We start from the raw sequence: 21,000 nt of genomic DNA, 5'->3' as shown, positions 1-21,000 counted from the left end.
CCCTCCCCCCTTCCCCCCGCCCATCACCAACTTCCCAACAACCAACAAAGACTTCCCCCTACCCCCTTTTAGTATAATTTCTTTTTTTTAGTCTTTTACAGTAGTGGTCCTATGCAGTATTTCTCTTTTTGTGATCTTGGCTGTTTTAAGAAATCAATATACCTTATTTTTGTTGGAGAAGGAGATTTCTGATGTCATTTTGTCATTTATCATTAATAAACATCATCACTGAGTCACAAGAGTTAATGCTGACATTTAAGATGCTTCAGAGGCTGAGATAGATGTGGTTGTTAGTTGCTGATGAGTTGGCTCCAACTCATGGTAACTTATATATAAAAGACGGAAACATTGCCTGGACCTACACCATCTTAATCTTATTTATTAATTGTTATTAATCTTCATAATCTTTGCTAGTTATGAGCCCATTATTGTGACAACAATCTGCATCACTGAGGGTTTCCCTCCGTGCTTCTGACCCTCTGCTTCATCAGACATGATGTGCTTTTCTAATGGTTGGTGTTTCCTGATGATGTGCCCCCAGAGTCTCGCCGTGCTCACTTCTAAGGAGCATTCTAACTGTACTTCTTCCAAGACAGATTTGTTCATTCCTCTGGCAGTCCATGGTGTATTGAGTACTCTTGACCAACAGTACAATTCGAATGAATCAATTCTTTTTCTGTCATCCTTTTTCATTGTCCATGGTTTGCATACATATAAGGACTAGAGTCCTGGTGTGCTGCCATAGGATAAGCACTAGGCCTCGAGGTCCGATTGAATGGCAAGCTTGGCTGTTCAAACTCACCACCTGCTCCTCAGAAACCCTATTGTTATTGTTATGTGCCATCGAGTTGGTACTGACTCATAGGGACCCCATGCACCACAAAATGAAATGTTGCCGCGCTTGAGCCCATTGATGCTTGGGGTTGTTATGAATCAGAATCAACTCAATGGCACTTAACAGCAATGAGGCTGTTTAAAACACTATAGCTTTTATGTGGTGGTTATGTGGCGCCTAGTTGTTTCTGACTCACAGGGACACTATACAGAGTTTCCAAGGCTGTGAATCTTTACAGGAGCAGAAATCCTCATCTTTCTCCCAAGGAGTGACTGGTGGGTTAACATCTTGTGGCTAGCTGTCCAGTGCCTCTAGTCAGTGTGGCTATAGTGAGGAGGAAGCCAGAATTCAACACCCCTTTAGCTCTTATTAACTTGTTGTTGTTAAGTACCGTAGAGTCGGTACTTAACATAGCAGTCCTACATAGGAGCAGCTGGTGAGCTTGAACCACTGACCTTGCTGTTCAAGCCAACTTTGCAGTCCAACATAACTAGAGGATGGAAAATGGAGCCCCATTACCCACGTGGAGGAACAAAGCTCACTTACCTTTATTCTTGTAGAGGGAAATTTGATGGGGAAAAAGTGATTTTTTTTTTCCCTTCTCCCTTTAGGAGTTTAGCATAGGAATGCCTAGGGATGTGGGCTCTCATCTTCAGTTAAGCTGTTTAAAATTACATAGAGGGAAAAGATTGTAGAAGGATTATAATGAGGAGAATTTTGCTTGAGACTTGTTACTCCAAGTTCAAAGAAGCTCTATGAAAATCGTTGCTAAGGCAATTGAATAAAAAAAATTTCCAGCCGGTGGAAGCCTTAGCAGGAAGACAATGAGGCATAATTGCATGTTTTACAACAATTAACCCCAGGGCATGACTTACCTGACACAGATTTTTTTTTTAATGGGTTTGAAGGGGAACACAAACACTTTCCTGAGGTTTGAAGGGTAACTAATGCCATCCTGATCACTGACTTGTGGAAGTTGTCTCCCTGATGAAAGCATTTGGAGCTGACCTCTCAGAAAACCTGTCTAGAAGCCTTGAACCCCCACCTTCACCCCTGCCATGCTCCAGTATCTTCCCTCTCAACATCCACAAATTGAAGTGCTGTTCTGATGCTGGTGATGTGCCCCCATCAGGCTACAAAATTCAACCCAAACCAAAATTTCCCATCGATTATCTAACTAGTCCAGGCTTTAGAGTATTTCATAGTGTGTTGTTATTATTAAGTGCAGTCGAGTTCTGAGGAACAGTTGGTGGATTTGAACTGTTGACCTTGTAGTTCCTAGTCCAATGCTAATCCTACAATGCCACATAGTCTTCTCATAGTATGTTGTCATTGTTACATGTTCTGGAGTCATTTCCGATTCATGGCAACCCATATAGCATTTCCAAGGAGCGGCCTGGTGAGTTTGAACAACCAATCTTGAGGTGCAAACCAACCTTACAATCCAGTACTTTTCCTGCAGCACCACACCAGGACCTCTTTCATAGTATAGTGACGCAAATGTTGTGTTCTGAAACTCACCATTCCTACTGGACATGGATTTTGTATTAGAATTTGATAAACCCAGCAAGAAATATTTGCAACAGCTGCAAGGAAGTATGCCAAATAGAAACAGAAAAAGAAAAACAGAATGGGGTCTTCTTTCCCCTTCCGGCTATGAGAGAAGAGTCTGCACAGTGTCAATGCTTAGAGGCAAGAGGGCTTAGCTGCATCTCTCTGCTCTGTTATTACCGACCCTTCTGCTTGGATTCCTAATTGCTCAGAAGAGGAAATAATTTCTGCAACAGCTACTGCCAACCATATTTGGACTGCATAAATGCCAAGAGTCAAGGGTAAATGGGGCAGGGACAATGAAAAATCACTCTTCTATCTGAGGCCCAAATATAAGAACACTGTGAAAGCAGTTTCTAGTGCATTCCTGCTCAGCCTTAGCTTAGCTGAATGACCTTCTGACAGTAACCTCAAATTCTGGGAACCTAGGACCAAGGAAGCCCAGCTCGGGACAGGTCCCCTCGCCATGGCTCCTTGGTAAACCAGACAGAGGAAAGGCACACAGTAAAAGAAAAGCTTTGTTGCTATTGTTAAGCACTGTGGAGTCGGTTCTGACTTATAGTGACCCTGCACAGGGTTTCTGAGGCTGTAAGTCCTTACGGGAACAGAAAAGCCTCATCTTTCTCACGCGGAATGGCTGGTAGTTTCGAACTGCCAACTTTGAGATTAGCAGCCTGATTCATACCCATTACGCTACCAGAGCTCCTTAAAAGAAAAGCAGATGACGTAAATTAAAACCATCTTTTCTTAACATTTGAGAAAAAAAAAAAAAAGTTTTCCCTATGTGAACACATGTATGTGTGAGGGGGTCAGCAATTCCAGTGGCTGTGAAGTCACCTCCAACTCATGGAGAACCCCGTGGATTTCAGAGTGTGACTGAGATCCATGGAGTTTTCAGTGGTGGATTTTTCCAACATAGATAGATTGCCAGTCCTATTTTCCTGAAGTGCCTCTCGGTGGACTTGAACCTTCACCTTTAAGTTGTTGCTGTTAAATGCCATGGAGTCAGTTCTAGCTCATAGCAACCCGGTATAGGGTTTCTGAGGAGCAGCTGTTAGGTTTTTAGTGACAACCTTGAGGTTAGCAGTCCAGTGCTTATCCTTATATGAATGTTCCAAAATTCAGAACTGGTATTGGACAAAATGGATAGCAGTATCTGATTTGTAATCAACATTTCCCGAACACTCACCCATGTCAGGCTCTGACAAAGCAAGACTCAGCCTCTGAGTCTGGGAATAGGTTTGTGCAGCCACCATGACCGTGGGGTAGGGGCCTAGGTGATACATACCAGTCCTTCCCTTTCAGTGCTGGTGTTGGAGCCTGTGGTGTGCAAAACCCGTGATTGTCATGGTTCCTCTGCTCTCCGTGTTGTGGGATTCTTTGATGCTGAAGAACCGGCCACCAGCGACATCTCACTAGATCAGTTCCCTCCAAACTGAAAATTAAGTGGACTTATTACTGCACCTTTCAGAGTCACAATCCCACCACCCATTAGTGTGTCCTATTGTGGTGGCCTGTGTGTTGCTACAAGGCAGGAAGCTATGCCACTGGCATTTTGAATCACAGCAGGGTCACCCAGGGTAGCCAAGTTTCAGAGGAGCGTCTAGTTCAGAAGCTCCAGACAGACTAGAAGAAAGCCCAGCAGTCCACTTCTGAAAATCAACCAGTGAAAATCCTGTGCGTGCCCTAGGTTGGAAGTCAAGTCAGAATACACAGTGGTCACAAAAGACTTTAGCACACCAAGGATCATAAAGACGGCACAGGACCAGTGTTTAGTTCTGTTGTGCAGGGGTCTCCATGAATTGGAGCCAATCTGATAGCTACTCACAAAAACAGCAAGTTCATGGAAGCACATAGAGGCGAGTCAGGAAAGCAAGAGTGAAGCCTTTGATCTCAGTGATCCAACGTGACAGGAGATTGCTGCACTGAGTCAGGAGAGAACCACTAAGCCAAGCCTTGCTCTCTTCCCACCAGCAAAGGTGGGCCAGATCAGTAGATGGAAGATCTTCTGGTGCTGGTTCCTCACAACTGGGACTGCCCTAGTCTTTATGAATGCCTGCACATTCCCATGACACTACAAGCTCTTGGAATCCTGCCTCTCATCCAGAGAACAAGAATTTAGAAAGCCATCAAATTCTTATTCAGATTCCTGAAACTCTCCACCACCTTCTCATTCACTCCAGTTCCCTATGCTCTCCTTGCATGCTCTGTACTAAAATCTTGTGTGGCAGTGTTGGGAATTGGGGGTGAATCCTGGGAGAAGCTCTTCCAAGGAACTTAGAACCCTCTTTATTCAGGGCTTTGGGTTTGCAGAAGGACCTTAGACATCCTTCAGGAACCAGAGAATAAATAGTGATGATCAACTCTTCACTCACCTAGCCTCATAACAAAATTTGATTATCTAGAGACACTGGGCTCCCTGAGATTCCATCAGCCCTGCTTCCTTAGACCTGCAAACAGCAGGCTGTTATTCCACCGCAGGGCTCATACTGCAGCCCCAATGTTAGTCTCCTCAGACTGTTATAACAGAAACACTCCCAAGTGGGTGCCTTTAAAGGCGCCAGAAGCTAAATGTCTAAATCAGGGTCTCGGCCATGTTGATTCCTTCTATGTTGGTAGCCTGTGCTGTCCGTTGGTTCCTTGGCATGTAGACAGTTCTCACAAGGCACCTGTCCTCCCTGCACCCCAACCCCCACCCGATTGCACATATCTCTGCTTCTGCTCTGCTCTTTTTATACCTCAGAAGTGATTCCATTTAGCATCCACTTTACTTAGGTATGCTCTAATTAACGTAAGTCAGTATACCAGTTGTTGTAAAGTCAATTCTGACTGCATGTCCCTAGGTGTGTCAGAAGAGAACTTCTCCATAGGGTTTTCATTGGCTGCTTTTTTGGGAAGTAGGTCACCAGGGCTTTCTTCTGAGGTGCCTCTGGGTGAACTCCAACCTTCAACCTTTCATTTAGCAGCCCAGCAAGTGATTTGTTTGCATCACCCAGGATTTCTAATTAACGTAACAAAAGAAACCCTATTCCCAAACAGAATCAAATCTACAGGTACATGTGTTAAGCTTTCAATCCATAGATGGGACACAATTCAACGCACAACAGTCTGAATGATGAGTCTGAATGAGGGACAGGTTGTTGCTGTTGTTAAGTGCCGTCGAGTTGTATCCCAGTCATACCAACCCTGTCTAGGGTTTCTGCGGAGCGACTAGTGAGTTTGAACTGCCGACCTTAAGGTTCAGATTGACCTTGCGGCCCAGTGCTTTTCTTACAGTGCCACACCAGGGCTCCAGGAGGAGAAAGGAAAACACAAGAACTATACAGCACATTCAGTAAGGTCAAGTCCATGGAAGGGCAACATTTGGCCCGGGATAAAGCTCAGAGGGCAGAAAGGAATAGGAAACAAGGAGGAGTGAGAACAGAAGCTACAGAGAGGAAGTGAGAAGAGCGCTGGTATGTTGTGAGGATTGCAATCAATGTCATAAAATAAAATCTGTATTCATTGTTTAATGGAAAATCAATTTTCTGTGTAAACTTTCACCCAAATCATAGGCACATAAGGCAAGCAGCTAGAAGAAGTCCTAGAAATGCATGTATGACGGTACTGAACCGAGGCTCCTAGAGGTACGTTGGCAGTCTTCCCAGGTCTTCTCACCGTCAGCCCCGACCAACCTAGCAGGTCAGCTTCTTTTAAGTGTACAAGGAACAGCAAATCCCTGATAGGGACAGATTGTGGGAAAAGCTCTGAGTTTGTGTGGAGCGCTGAAGAGTGGGGGAGGAAGCCTCACAGAGACTACTGAAAGGAGACCACCATGTATCCCCAGAAAAAGCCCTAGGATCTTGAGTGCCAGGAAGCCTGCATAAGCCTCATCTCTATGCCCCACCCCTCTTAGCCTCTCAACTGACTTCTAGGCATCCATCCTCCATCAGATCCTTCCCTACCTGGCTGCCCCACCTCACAGTGTGGTGTGCACTCTCTAAGACCATGGTCCCACCTCCAATTGACAGCAGTTATGACATTTAGTAAAAGTCCTGAGGGGAATGTCTTAGGTCAGGCATCTGCCTGGTCCCATCACTCATGGAGAGCAGGGTCACCAGGAACCTGGGTTGCCTGTTGCCCTCAACATAGGTTGAATAGCCAGTTGGTGCAGTTGCCCTGTCCTGGTGTGACAGTGTAAGATAAATACTGGGCTTCTGACTGCAAGGTAGGGGTTCAAACCCACAAATCGCTCCTATACAAGGTCACTATTAGTCAGAAGTAACTAGATGGCACTTCAATAGCAACAGCAACATGATAGTAAGGACTGGTCACTGTGGTTCCCTAAATCTGTCTCCTGAGTCCCCACCTGTAAGGCAAAAATGGTCCAAAAATATACTATGCCCAGTCTCCCAGGGTGTTTACCAAACAAGTGAGTACATACTGGCCAGACACTTGTCTGATGTTTACCAAACAAGTGGGTACATACTGGTCCCACCCTGTCCTCCTACCACTGTCTGACAGAGATGAACCAATCCACAGAATTAGCTAGACTAAACGTTCTGTCCATCCTGTTTGTGTGCCAATGACATTGCGCTCTTATCCTTTTGTTAACTGGCCATTTTCCTATTTCTGCAAGTCAATGTGCCATCTTGGTGGGAGCATGCAGCTTGGGAAACCACTTGCCTCTTTGAGCATCAAAGACACCATCCCTCCCTAGGAAGCAGCAAAAAAGAACTGTTCTTTCTTTGAATTCGACAGATTGTCAATTTGAATTCCCACTGAAATAAAATTGGGCAGTGAACAAAACATGACAAAAGTTATTCTGGGTGTATTTAGTAAATTGAAGGCCACTGGAGACTTGAGTCTAGAATCATAGGCCTTTAGAGCCAGCAGGAAACACTAGGCTCATTGAGGACTAAAATGAAATAGAGTTGGATATTCAGTTGAACCAGCAGTGTTTGAACAATTGTTTTCAAGCTTGTCCCCTGGATACTCTTCACAGTCCCAGAAGTAGGTGAAGTTGGTGTCCACAACCCCCTTCACAGAATGGTGAGTGGAGACTAAATCTGCATGGTTCCAGAAAGACGAGTCAATGGACAAAGTAGTCCCTGCCGGAGACATGGGACTTCCGGGTCAAAAGTCCATTGCTCCTTCCACAACATTATTTCTAGAATTGTTGTCATTGTTGTTTAGCTACCATCTGGTCAGACCCCATCTCATGGCGACCCCTTGCATCATGGAACAAAATGCTGCCTGGTCCTGTCAGATTAGACTGTGTGCTCCATAGGGTTTTCTTGGGTGATTTTCAGTATTAGATCACCAGCCTTTTCTTCTTCCTTGTCTGGAAGTTTCACATGTTGCTGTTGTGTTGGAAGGAGTACAACCAGCATGTTCCTTAGATGACAGGATGGCAAGACTTTGTCTCTCATGCTTTGGACATACTATCAGGAGAGACCAGTCCCTAGAGAAGGACATCATGCTTGGTAAAGTGGAGGATCAGCAAAAAAGAGGAAGACTCCCAATTGTCACAGTGGCAGCAGCAGTGGACTCAAGCGTAACAGTAATTGTGAGGATGGTGTAGGATGGGACATGTTTCATTCTGTTATGTGTCAGAGCCAACTCAGCAGCCCCTAACAACAACACGTCTCCAGAACTGTAAGACAATAAATATCTCTTGTTTTAAACCATCTAAATGACATGGATTGACACGGTGGCATCAGCAACAGTCTTAAACGTTACAGCAATTGTGAGGATGGCACAGGATCGGTCAATGCTTCATTCTACTGTGTATAAAGTCACTAGGAGTCAACAGCACCTAACAGCAACAATAACTTTGTGTAGTACTTTGTTACATTGTCGTTGTTGCTAAGTGCGGTCGAGTCAGTTCTGACTCATAGTGACCCTGTATAGGGTTTCCAAGGAGTGGCTGGTGGATTTGAACCGCTGACCTTGTGGTTGGAACTGACATTGCAGTTGAGAGCTTATCATATAACACCACACCAGGACTCTACAGCAGTCCTAAAAAACTAACACAGAGTCAGTGCCTTCATTATCCAGTGCTGCAATAACAGAAATACTCCAAGAGGATAGCTTTAGCAAACAGAAATTAATTACCTCACAGCTTGTTGTTAGGTGCCATGGAGTCGGCACCAACTCATAGCGACCCTGTGCACAACATAATGAAACACTGCCCAGTCCTGCACCAATCTAACAACGGTTGCTACATTTGAGCCCATAGCTGCTGCCACTGTGCATCTCGTTGGGAGTCTTCCTCTTTTTCTCTGACCCTCCACCTTACCAAGCATGATCTCCTTCTCCAGGGACTGGTCCCTCCTGACAATATGTCCAAAGTATGAGAGATGAAGTGTGGCCATCTTGACCTCCAAAGAGCACTCTGGCTGCACTTCTTCCCTCATAGAACTGTTTGTTCCTTGGCAGTCCATGGTACTTTCAATATTCTTCTCCATTGCATGTCCAACTTTTGCATGCATTTGAGGTTATTGAAAATACCATGGCTTGTGTCTGAATGCACCTTAGTCCTCAAACTGACATCTTTCTCTTGAACACTTTCAAGAGGTCTTGTGCAGCAGATTTGCCTAATGCAATATATCATTTGATTTCTTGACTGCAACTTCTATGAGTATTGATTATGGATCCAAGCAAAATGAAGTCTTTGACAATCCTTTCTCCATTTATCATGATGTTATTTATTGGTCCAGTTGTGAGGATTTTTGTTTTCTTTACTTTGAGGTGCAATCCATACTGAAGACTGTGGTCTTTGATTTTTATCAGTATTTTAAGTCCTTTTCGCTTTCAGCAAACAAGGTTATATCATCTGCATGTCACAGGTTGTTAATAAGTCTTCCTCCAATCCTGATGCCACATTCTTCTTCATATAATCCTTCTTCTCTGATGATTTGCTCAGCATACAGATTGAATAAGTATAGTGAAAGAATACAACCCTGGAGTACACCTTTGCTAATTTCAAACCATTCAGTGTCCCTTGTTCTGTCTGAACAACCGGCCTATGCACAGGTTCCTCATGAGCACAGTTAAGAGTTCTGGAATATCCGTTCTTCACAATGCTATCCATAGTTTGTCATGATCCACACAGTCTAATTCCTTTGCATAGTTAATAAAACACAAGTAAACGTTTTTCTGATATTCTCTGCTTTCAACCAAGATCCATCGGATGGCAGCAATGGTATCCCTTGTTCCATGTTATCACCTGAATCCAACTAGAACCTCTGGCAGTTCTCTGTCAATATTTTGTTGCAGCTGTTTTTGAATTATCTTTAGCAAACTTTTACTTGCATGTGATATGAATGATGTCTGCATTCCATTGGGTCACCTCTCTTTGGAATGCGCATGAATACGGATTCCTTGTTCTGGAGACTAGGAGTCCAAAATCTGGGTATCCGTAGGTTCATACTCTCTCTCCAATTGTCTGGTGAGTCTCAGCAATCCTTGACTTGTATATTTATTACTCCAGTCTCTGCCTTTGACTTTACATGGCCATATCTCCTATGTCTGTCTCCACATCTATTCTGCTTTATGTGAAAATATAAGATCAGTACCCACCCTATTCTAGTATGGTCTCATGTTAACTAATAACATCTTCAAAGATGCTTTCCAAACAAGGGCAAGTTCATTGGTATGAGTTTCAACATATCTTTCATGGGTGCACAATTCCACCCATATAGTTTTATTATGTAAATCACTTCGACTTGTAAAATCTTGGCTCCTGGTAAGCACTGGGCCAATATTCTTTTATGCAGATACCTTAAAATTCCCAGACATGAAAATACCCACTGACATTCACAAGCCTCAGCTGAATAGGAGAGTGATCAATATCTGGTGAAGGAGAGGCCCTCTGTGCTCTCATTTGATTTTCTAGCCTTGTTTTAATATCATTGCCCTGCCAATCAAACCACACCAAAGAGTAGAGTAATCTTCCAGGCTTGCTTATGAACCACAGCCCCACTGGATTTGAAGTTGGACGGCAGTTTAAAATCTTGATTTTATTTTATGCTTGCTGCCTCCACATCATGGCTTGAATTTCATTTTACGGTGCTTTTTTATGTGAACTCTTTGTTTCCCTGAAGTATAAAGGAGTTGTGAAGAGGTAGCATATGGCTATGGGAGCAGTGGCAATTCCGTGACAGAATTCTCACCATCCATTCGGGAGACCCGGGTTCAATTTCTGGCCCATAAATCTCATGCGCAGCCACCGCATGTCTGTCAGCAGAAGCTTACATGTTGCTCTGAAATGGAACAGATTTCAGTGGAACTTCCAGACTAAGATGAACAAGGGAGAAAGGTCTGGCAATCTGATCCACAACCGGTCATGGGGGTGGTGTGAGACTGGGCAGTGTCTCAGTGTACATGGGGTCACCATGAGTCAGGAGGCAACTTGATGGCAGCATGTGTCCTCCTCATGAGGCTGGCTGAAGATCTCCTTACTCCTGATCCCCAAATAATGCGGTTCTCTCTCGGCTTGGCATGCTTGTTTATATAAAAGCAGCAAGAGTGTTAATAGGCCATATGAGAATCCACTCAGTGGCAAAGCACAGGCCTTCTGGAGTCTGCTTTGCTGAAAGTTGCATAAGGAATCTCTAATTGGACTTCTTAATAGCCTCAATTACTTGTTCTGCCCATGCACAAGAAACTCTCTCCTCCAGATTTCACTGCAGCTCTACTTAGAAACTTGGGTCAATCCCTCTCTTCTCAGGGTCCCACAGTATCCTGAGGTTCATGGTCTATAGGGAAACAAACTTCCTTACTCATCTGTAAGGCTGGTGTCTTGTATCCTAGCGCTGCTATAACAGAAATACCGAAGTGGTATTTTAAAAATAGAAACTTCTTTTCTCACTGTTGTAGGGATCAAAAGTCCATATCAGGGTCTCAGAGTTCTGGTGTGGCACTGTGGGACAAAGCACTAGACCACAAGGTCGCTGGTTCAAACTCACCAGTTGTTCCTTGGAAACCCTATACAGGGTCATTATGAGTTGAAACCTTCTCCACTGCACTTAACAACAACATCAGGGTCTCAGTCCAATTGAGTCTTTCCTTGTCACTTGTTATTGTTGTTATGTGCTGTGGAGTCAGTTCCGACTCATAGCAACCCTGTATAGGATTTCCTAGGCTATAATTCTTTACGGGAGCAGAAAGCCTCATCTTTCTCCTGTAGAACAACTGGTAGTTTCGAACTGCTGACTGTGAGATCAGCAGCCTGATTCATAACCACTACACTACCAGAGCTCCTTTTCCTTGTCACTAGCCCCTTGTAATCCTCACATGACACCTGTCTTCTCCCATGTGTATGTCTTTGCATCTATTCTACTCTTCTTAAAACTCCAAAATTAAGTCTAGGATCCACCCTATAATAGCAGATTGCTTGGTTACATTGCACTAGGCAATGAGATTGCATTACATTCTATTATATTCCATTATGAATTGCTGATGTCCGATGAATCTTGGCTGAGAGCAGAGAATACCAGAAAGATGTTTACCTGTGCTTTATTGATGCAAAGGCTTTTAATTATATGCATGATGACAAGCTATGGACAATTTTGTAAAGTATGAGTATTCCTGAACACTTAATTGGGCTTAGTAGTTTTGTATCATCTCTAAGAAATCATTTTTCTACCCCAAGATCATGAAGATAAATATTTTTTGAGACATTTAGACTTACAGCAGCTACATTTTGGTCTGTGGTCCATCTCAAACTGATTTGTGTGTGATGTGAGGTAGAGATTGATGCTCGTTTCTCTTCATATATATGCACTTGCTATGTCTGGTGCTGTGGGTTAATGTGCTGGACTGCAAGGTTAGTTTGAACCACAAGATCAGAAGTTCAAGCTCACCAGACACCCCTTGGAAACCCTGTCATTGCTGATGTCCGATGGATCTTGGCTGAAAGCAGAGAATATTAGAAAGATGTTTACCTGTGCTTTACTGACTACACAAAAGTTTTTGAGTGTGTGGATCATGGCAAGCTATGGACAACATTACGAAGTATGAGTATTCTGGAGCACTTAATTGTGCTCATGAGGAATCTGTACCTGGACCAAGAAGCAGTTGTTCGAACAGAACATGGGAACACTGAATGGTTTAAAATTAAGAAAGTCGTGTGACAGAGTTGTATTCTTTCACCATACTTATTCAACCTGTATGCTGAGCAAATAATCTGAGAAGCTCGGTTCTATGAAGAAAAACGTGGCATCAGGATTGGAGGAAGACTCATTAACAACCTGCAATATGGAGTACAGATGATACAACCTTGCTTGCTGAAAGTGAAGAGGACTTTAAATACTTACTGATGAAGATCAAAGAGCACAGCCTTCGGTATGGATTACATCTCAATGTAAACAAAACAAAAATCCTCACCACTGGACCAATAAACAACATTATTATCAACAGAGCAAAGATTAACGTTGTCAAAGACTTCATTCTTCTTGGATCAACTATCAACACTCACAGAAGCAGCAGTCAAGAAATCAAAGGACGTATTGCATTAGGCAAATCTGCTGCACTAGACCTTTTTAAAGTGTTGAAGAGCAAAGATGTCAGCTTGAGGACTAAGGTGTGTCTGATTGCCCAAGCCATGGTATTTTCAATAACCTCATAAGCATGTGAAAGCTGGACAGTGAGTAAGGAAGACCATAGAAGAATTGATGTATTTGAGTTATGGTGTTGGAGGAGAATATTGAAAGTACCATGGGCTGCCAAAAGAATCAGCAGCTCTGTGTTGGAAGAAGTGCAGCCAGAGTGCTCCTTGGAGGCCAGGATGGGCAAACTCTGCCTCTCATACTTCGGACATATTGTCAGGAGGGACCAGTCACTGGAGAAGGATATCATGTTTGGTAAGGTGGAGGGTCAAAGAAAAAGAGAAAGACCCCCAGTGAGATGGAATGGCAAAGTGGTAGCATCAATGGACTCAAGCGTGGCAACAATTGTGAGGTTGGCCCAGTACCGGACAGTTTTTCGTTGTGTTGTGCATGGGGTGGCTATGAGTCAGTACCAATTTGATGGCACCTAACAACAACAATTACTTCATAGAGGTCCTGGTGTGATGTGGTGTGGTGCTGAACTGAACTGCACAGTCGATTTGAACCACAAGGTCCATGGTTCAAGCTCGCCAGCCGCTTCTTGGAAACTCTATGCAGGGTCACTATAGGTTAGAACTGACTTGATGGCAGTTAACAACAACAACGTCATAATAGCAACTACACTAGTGTTTGGCCAAACCACTGGGAGTCATAGCCTAATCAAGTTGACACTTGATAAAGTTAACCATGAGCTCGAAACCCTGAGAGCCAGCTAGCAGGTCAGTTCTCCTGGGGTTACTGTTTAAGCACTAATTGTGCTCATGAAAAATCTGTACCTGGACCAAGAAGCAGTTGTTCGAACAGAACATGGGAACACTGAATGATTTAAAATTGGGAAAGGTGTGTTAACTAAAGTCAACCTTAGTTTCTTAGAATTGCCAGATCCTACCTAAATAAAGAGCACCATTCTCAAATATGACTTTCCATTCAAGGTGTTGCTTGCATAACTGATCTTTCTATCTAGATCCTAGCAATAAGGAGGACAGATTCTTATAGAAGCTTTGCAAAAACTGTATTTCCATAAATAGTAAGTAAGGACTTAATCAAAGGTTCTGAATTTGGAGGGAGGGGGACAGTTCCTCAAAAGCAGATGTTATTCAACAATGTTTCATTTCAATTTACCAAAAAATTTACTCGACTGTTAAGAGTTACAGATAGCTTAAGGAGAAAGAGAAAGGGCTTCTAGATTCCCTTAAATATTCAGAACAAGGACATGGGAGACCCTTAGTGAGGAGAACTGATGCAGTAGCTGGTGATTGTGGGGATGATGAAGGACCAGACAACATTTTGCTCTATTGTAGGTAAGTTACCATGAGTTGGAGTTGACTTGAGGGCAGCTGATGACAACAGTCTATTCAGAAAATCACACATGAGAACATCAACAATATTCCAAACAGCCACAGTAAATATTCCCTGCCAATTCATTCAGTCCTATGCCGTGAGTTCTTATACCACTAATCTTGGGTGAGCAGTGTCATAAAACTACCTGTTTCTCAACTGAAAAGAAGTCTGAGGCAGTGCACAGGAATCGCCTAAAGTCATCTAAGTGAGGTCATCAACAGTCTGTCCCCAAGAGCATGTTCTTTGGAAGGTCAGTAGCATGAAACGCTTGCCCTGAACATGTCCTGGGCTCCAGCTATTCCGAAGCCCCTGGCAACCACTGATTGCCTCACCATCTCTATAGTTTTTTCTTCTGAACCACCTCTGGATGGACTCGAACCTCCAGCCTTCCTATTAGCAGCTGAGCACTTTGCTGTTAGCACAGAGGAGGGTGGTCTTGGAGTTAAATTCCCTGCAGTTGCAGCCGTCAGGAAAACTCCAAACCACCAGCTTCTCATGGCTTGCTCTGAAGAAGCAACACTGACCAGTAGCACCTCAAAAGGCAAGTGTGGTGGGGTGTGAATCTCAGCCTTTCAAGCCTGGGAATGCTGGCGTGACACCCAGGAGGGAAATGACCTTGCCAAGACCACATAGTACATAGGCGTTTCCTCAGCAGGACCTTTTCCTAAGTAGTTTAGGATCATGTTTGTATTCCCTGGGTTGGAGTCCTTGACTCTCTACTTGCTACCTCTGTGACCTGGGATTAATGAAACAAGTGAATAGCAGTCTCCTTGACCTTGAGACCAGAAAAATGGTCTCTGGTAGATGGTGCCTGGCTACCACTACCAATTGTTCTGAAAGGTCCTGGATAGAGTGAGAGAAAATGTGGAATAATAAAAAAAAAAAAAAGTCACAATATAGATGAAGCTTCCAGATCAGATAGATACTGGTGGAACTCTGAGACTATGGCCTTTGGTAACCTTTCAGGTCTGGAATTGAATCCACCCCTGTGGCGTAATTTTCAACCAAGCAATCGATAGGTGTAGCTGGAGACAATGACACTAGTGTGGCATGCTCATCAGGGCATGGTCAACCATTCAAGGTCAAAAGGATGGCGTTTACCTAAGGACAAAATTCAGAAGGATGGGTAAAGGAGGAGGAAGGGACCTAAGAAACACAGGGAGGAAGTGGGTTGGTTACTTTGAAGGATAGACATCATTGAGATGAAACAAACTGTATAATTTGTTGGATGTAAAACTGATGATCTGCTTTGCAAACCTTCATTCATTCACAATAAAGAATTGTTGTTGTTTTTAATGTAAGTTAACAATGTTTATTTTTTTGGCATAATAGTCCCCGTGAGATATTTGGAGACTCATGTGATCTCATTAAGCCAAGGATGCAAGCCAATTGTTCCAATATTATGTATGCATGACTCTCCATGTAACAACAATGTCATGTGCAGGTGTATTAATGTGGACCATCACTTTATTTTTCAAGCTCTTTTGATTGAACAAAAGAGTGAATTTTTCATAACCTGTATAAATTGATAAAATGAAAAGATGCACGTGTGATATTTCTAGTGCCTGTGGTGATATATATTTATATTTTAATATTTTTTTTTTTTTTTCTTTTAAAAATAGACCTTTAGGTGGGAACCAAAGAGAAAGCACATGGAGGGAGGTTGGCATCACCATGGAAACTAATTGCCCCTCTCCCTGCCCGCTCTTCACCGCATGCTGCTGTTGTGTTTGTAGGTGGTCTTCAGCAAGTACTGCAACTCCAGCGACATCATGGATCTGTTCTGCATTGCCACCGGCCTGCCTCGGTGAGTGCTCGACCTCTCCCTGCTTAGAATGGTCACCATTTTGCCTCCAGGCCTTTTCCAACTCCACTGGAGGCAAGTTACCACATACAGTGGATAAGAGGTGTAGAAAAGCCGCTTGGATTCACCTTGTTCTCCAGAGCTCTTCAAATCCATCATAAAGCCCTAGGGAGAACGTGACTGCAGTTTCTGCCATTACTTGTCAATAGGCTCTGTCCACACAGGGAAACCCACTGGGCATAATTAAACAAAAGCATCATTTTAAGGTTTCCTGCCTCCCTCCATCCATTGCTCCCATATTCCCTCCCTTCATCTTTCTCTCACTCCTTCATACCTTCTTTCTTTCTTTTTTATTCATTCATTTTTAAAGAAAGGAGAAAAAAGTGGTTGTGGTTTGGTTTTGGTCCTCTGATCTCAAACAATCCAGCATCTGCCTCTTCTGTATCAGGGAGTACTATGCAAATTCAATAGTTTACAAAAGTTACCCTGAAATGAGTTGAAGAGACCAAAATCCCACCTTCTAGAAATGTCAGAATTCTGTAAGAGTTTCGTTTCCCAAAATCAATAGTTTGTTTGAGCAAGCTAATTTCTAGTTATTTGCAATTGTTTGTTATTAGCAATAACTTTCCAATGATAAAAGATATCCAGTGCAATTAACTTGAAGGTTAGGATCCTGGTCAGAGAAGCTGAGTGTCAGAGGTGAACAAAAGAATTCTTTCACGGACAATGGATTTGGGAGATGAAACTGTGACTGAAATTAAAATAAGCGGCAGCATTTGTATTAGTAAAAAAAATGTCCACAGTTTGGTGTATCTTTGGCACCATTTATTATGGTGCTGTAGGATAAGCACTGGATAAGGTTGGTTTGAGTTGCAAGATTGGTGGTTCAAACTTACCAGCCCCTTCTTGGAAACCCTGTACAGGGTCGCTATTAGTTGGAACCGACTCGACAGCACTTGACAACAACAGCAAAATGCTGTGAAATACATATATTCTTATATATTATATTATGCATTATATGAAGAGTCTGGGTAACACAACTGGCTTGTAATCAGCAGCTATTCTAAAGGTTGGAGATTAAAACTCACCCAGTGGTGCCATGAGTAAGTAAAAATATGTTGCTACTAGCATTTCAGTTCATACTTGCACAACCTTATTCCAAACAAAATGTGATTAAACGTGTCTGTCACCAGTTGCTGGCTGTAAACAAGTTCTCTTAGTAATACACTTGTCTTAGTCTATTTAGGGCACCTTCAAAAAAACGTCCAATCAAAACAGTGGCTTTCTAGGGGCTCTGCTGAGCCAGTTAAATTCAAGGCAGAGAAGTTAGCTCAGGTTTTGAGATTCCAAGCAGTAATCTTGATAGCTTTTCTTGAAGAACAGAGGAAGTTTTAAGAAAAGTCAAAACTGCATTGATGAGAGAGAAACAGCCCAGGAAAGTGGTGCCAAGAAATTGTTTTCCATGAGAACAATGCACCAACTCATTCTTCGAGGATAGCAAGAGCTGTCCTAGGAGAATTTCTTTGGGAAATTCACCCTATAGCCCTGACCTTGCCCCTTCAGACTTCTTTATTGTGAATTATGTGATACTTTACATGGGAGAACTTTAGTTTTACATTTATCCTATTGTATATCATTTCATTGCCATGGTTACAATCCCCTCCATGCAACATCAACCAGCCAAAGGGTTTACACTACAAGCCTGCACCCCAGTCGTCAGCACACAGCCCCTTTCCCTCTCTGTGTCTAAAGTCCCCAACTGCTCCATCTCTCCACATCATCATCTCTGCCTCCATCTCTGACATCACTGCTTCGCTGGGTAGGGTCCATCTCTTCACATCATTGTCTCTGCCTCCATCTCTGATGTCACTGCTTCTCTGGGTAGGGTCCCGCACTCTGCTCTTCTCTTTGGATGGCCCCAGGGAATTCCGCTCCTAGACTGCAAAGTTAATCACTCCCCTCCCTGCTACAAAATGTCTACCTTTACATTTCCAACCCTCACAAGCAGTTCAGATTTCTTTTTGTTCCCCAAACTCAAAGAACATTTAAAAGGAACGTTTTGAACCTTTCAAGGATGCCCAAACTACCATTTTGACATGGTATAAATTAGAGTATAGAATTCTTTGGGAAGGGTTAGAAAAACTCAAACTTACTACCATCAAGTCGATTCCGACTCATAGTGACCCTGTATAGGATTTCCAAGGCTGTAAATCTTTACAAGAGCAGAAATCTTTGTTCTTTCCCACAAGAAGCAGCTTCTAGATTTGAACCACCCGATCTTATGGTTAGCAGTCCAGTACTCTTCCTGCAGTGCCACCAAAGCCCTTCAGGTAAGGGTTGTTGTTGTGAAGTGCTGTCGAGTAGATTCTGACTCATGGCAACCCTGTGTAGGGTTTCTGAGGAGTGGCTGGTGAATGTGAACTGCTGACCTTGCTGTTCAAACCGACCTTCAGCTCAAGTGCTTATCCTATGACACCACACCAGGATTCCTCAGGTCAGGGCTAGAGAAATGGAAAGGCCACTTTCAGAAGTATGTAGACCCTGCTGGCTGTGTGCCTGTCACATCAGTTCTGCCTTGTCACAGAAGCAGAAAGTCTCATCTTTATTCTGCGGAGTGGCTGGTGGAGCCAAGCTGGTGACCTTGCAGTTAGCAGTTCAACACATAACCTACTATGCCATCAAGGAGAATACGTCAAGAAAAAAAGTTTCATGTTTTGATGTTTTGTTTAATGTTTCTATGATTTTGTAACAATGCTTTTAAACTTACTTACCCCCGTATATATCATACTATTTGTATATGTTGTTGTTGTTGTTGTTAGGTGCCATTGAGTCGGTACCAAATATAAGATAATGTTATAAAGGAGTCCTGTAGGATAAATACTAATCCTCAAAGTTGGTTTGAACCTCAGGGTCAATGGTTCAAATCCTCCAGCTGCTCCTTAAAAACTCTATGCAGAGACGTTATGAGTTGGAACCAACCTGACAGCACTTAACAACAGTGTTATAAATATATCCCTTGGGTCTAGATATCACCTCCTATTGCACAGATTTTTTTTTTTTTTTAATCTGATGATGAGAGGAAAAACTTGTCCAAGGTTCCGACTCATAGCAACCCTGTACAAGGTTTCTGAGGCTGTAAATCTTTACGGAACAAAAAGCCTCATCTTTCTCCCATGCAACAGCTGGTAGTTTCGAACTGCTGACCTTGCAGTTCGCAGCCTGATTCATAACCACTGTGCTACCAGAGGTTGGAGGCAAAAGACCCATCTCATCCATTTTAAACTGTTTCCTAGGAGAGTTTTATGCCTGCTTAGATGAGTTCACAGAGGAACTGGGAACAGAAAGGCAAACAATTAATTCATTATCTACTGATACCAATATTCATTACTATTTTGCCATCTACAAAGTTCTTAGATTTGCACACTACCATTTAGAGTCTTCACAAATGGAGAGTCAGTGTGCTGATGACAACTATCCTCTTGATGGCCTCCCAGCACCATTTGAACTCGCTAGTCCCAGGTACTGGTAGCGTAGTGGTTACAAATCGGGCTGCGAACTGCAAGGTCAGCAGTTCAAAACTACCAGCTGTTCCATGGGAGAAAGATGAGGCTTTCTGCTCCTGTAAAGATTTATAGCCTTGGAAACCCTGTACAGGGTCACTATGGGTCAGAACCGACTCCACGGCACATAACCACCACCACCAGTCCCTGGTACTAATGTTCTTCTTCTTTCTAAGGTCTCATCCCCTGGTATGAGATTATAATATTAGACAGATGACAAAACCCAGAGGCCTATATAGCATCAATAACCCTGATGTTAACTATGTGCTGCCACTGGATGGTGCAAACATTTAAGTGCTTGACTACTAACCAAAGGGTTGGCAGTTCAAAGACAGGCCTCGTGATCTCCTTCTAAAAGGTCACAGCCTTGGAAACCTTCTGGAGCAATTTTGCTCTGCACACATTTGGTCACCATGAGCTGCAATAAACCCCATAGCACTGAACAGCATTATAAACTATGTTGTTGTTAAGTGCTGTCCAGTCGGTTCTGACCCGTAGCAACCCTGTGTAGGGTTTTCTAGGAGGGGCTGGTGGTTTGAACCACCAAATCTGAGATTCAAACGGACCTTGTGGTCCAGCTCATTATCCCGCAGTGCCACACCAGAAGTCTACAGTCTTTACTTAATAATCATCTATCAATATTGGCTCATCTACTGTAACAAATATACCTCAGGAATGCCAATGGTGATAATGGGGGAAACTGTCACCAAGTCACCGAGGCCTTTGTCAAATCCACTCTTGAGCCCAGAGCAGACTTGGTGAGAGTGCTGACTTGCTGTGTCTTTCAGGAACACAACCATCTCCCTCCTGACCACAGACGACACCATGGTTTCCATTGATCCCACCATGCCAGCAAACTCAGAACGGTAAGAGGCATCTGCCCATTTCCTCAGACTGTTCTTCTCCTGGGCTGTCTACATCTCTACATGATACAGGAGGGTGTGTGTATATATGTAAAAAGAGAGAGAGACTTCTGATGTGGCGCTGCAGGAAAATGCGCTAGTCACTTTGAGTCAAAAGGTTGGCAATTCAAACCCACTAGTTGCTCCTCGGAAACCCTATACAGGGTCGCTATGAGTCAGAACCAACTTAATGGCGCTTAACAACAATATATGTCTATATATAAGTTAAGTGCCATTGAGTCAATTCCTACTCATAACAACCCTGTATAGAGTTTCCCAGGAGCAGCTGGTGGGTTTGAACTGCTGGCTTTGTGGTTCACACTCCTGTGCTGATCCTACAGCGCAACATCAGAAGTATATATATATATACATAATTTGTGTGTGTATATGTATATTATAATTTATATATATAGTA

The 21,000-nt window shown here is 43.2% G+C and overlaps 1 protein-coding gene across 1 annotated transcript in view; it reads left to right on the top strand.

Moving 5' to 3' along the window:
* The window catches only part of PDE9A (phosphodiesterase 9A), a 171,424-nt gene that overhangs the window by 24,838 nt on the left and 125,586 nt on the right, over positions 1-21,000 (top strand). The window contains exon 2 of the mRNA XM_006870848.1: positions 20,472-20,549. Coding sequence (XP_006870910.1) covers positions 20,472-20,549 — 78 coding nt within the window. The remainder of the gene's footprint in view (positions 1-20,471; positions 20,550-21,000) is intronic.

This window comes from Chrysochloris asiatica, unplaced genomic scaffold (assembly GCF_000296735.1).
Source record: "Chrysochloris asiatica unplaced genomic scaffold, ChrAsi1.0 scaffold00154, whole genome shotgun sequence".
Taxonomy (NCBI): Eukaryota; Metazoa; Chordata; class Mammalia; order Afrosoricida; family Chrysochloridae; genus Chrysochloris; species Chrysochloris asiatica.
The sequence above is the reverse complement of the archived record's forward strand: the minus strand, read 5'-3'. Positions and strand labels throughout refer to the sequence as shown.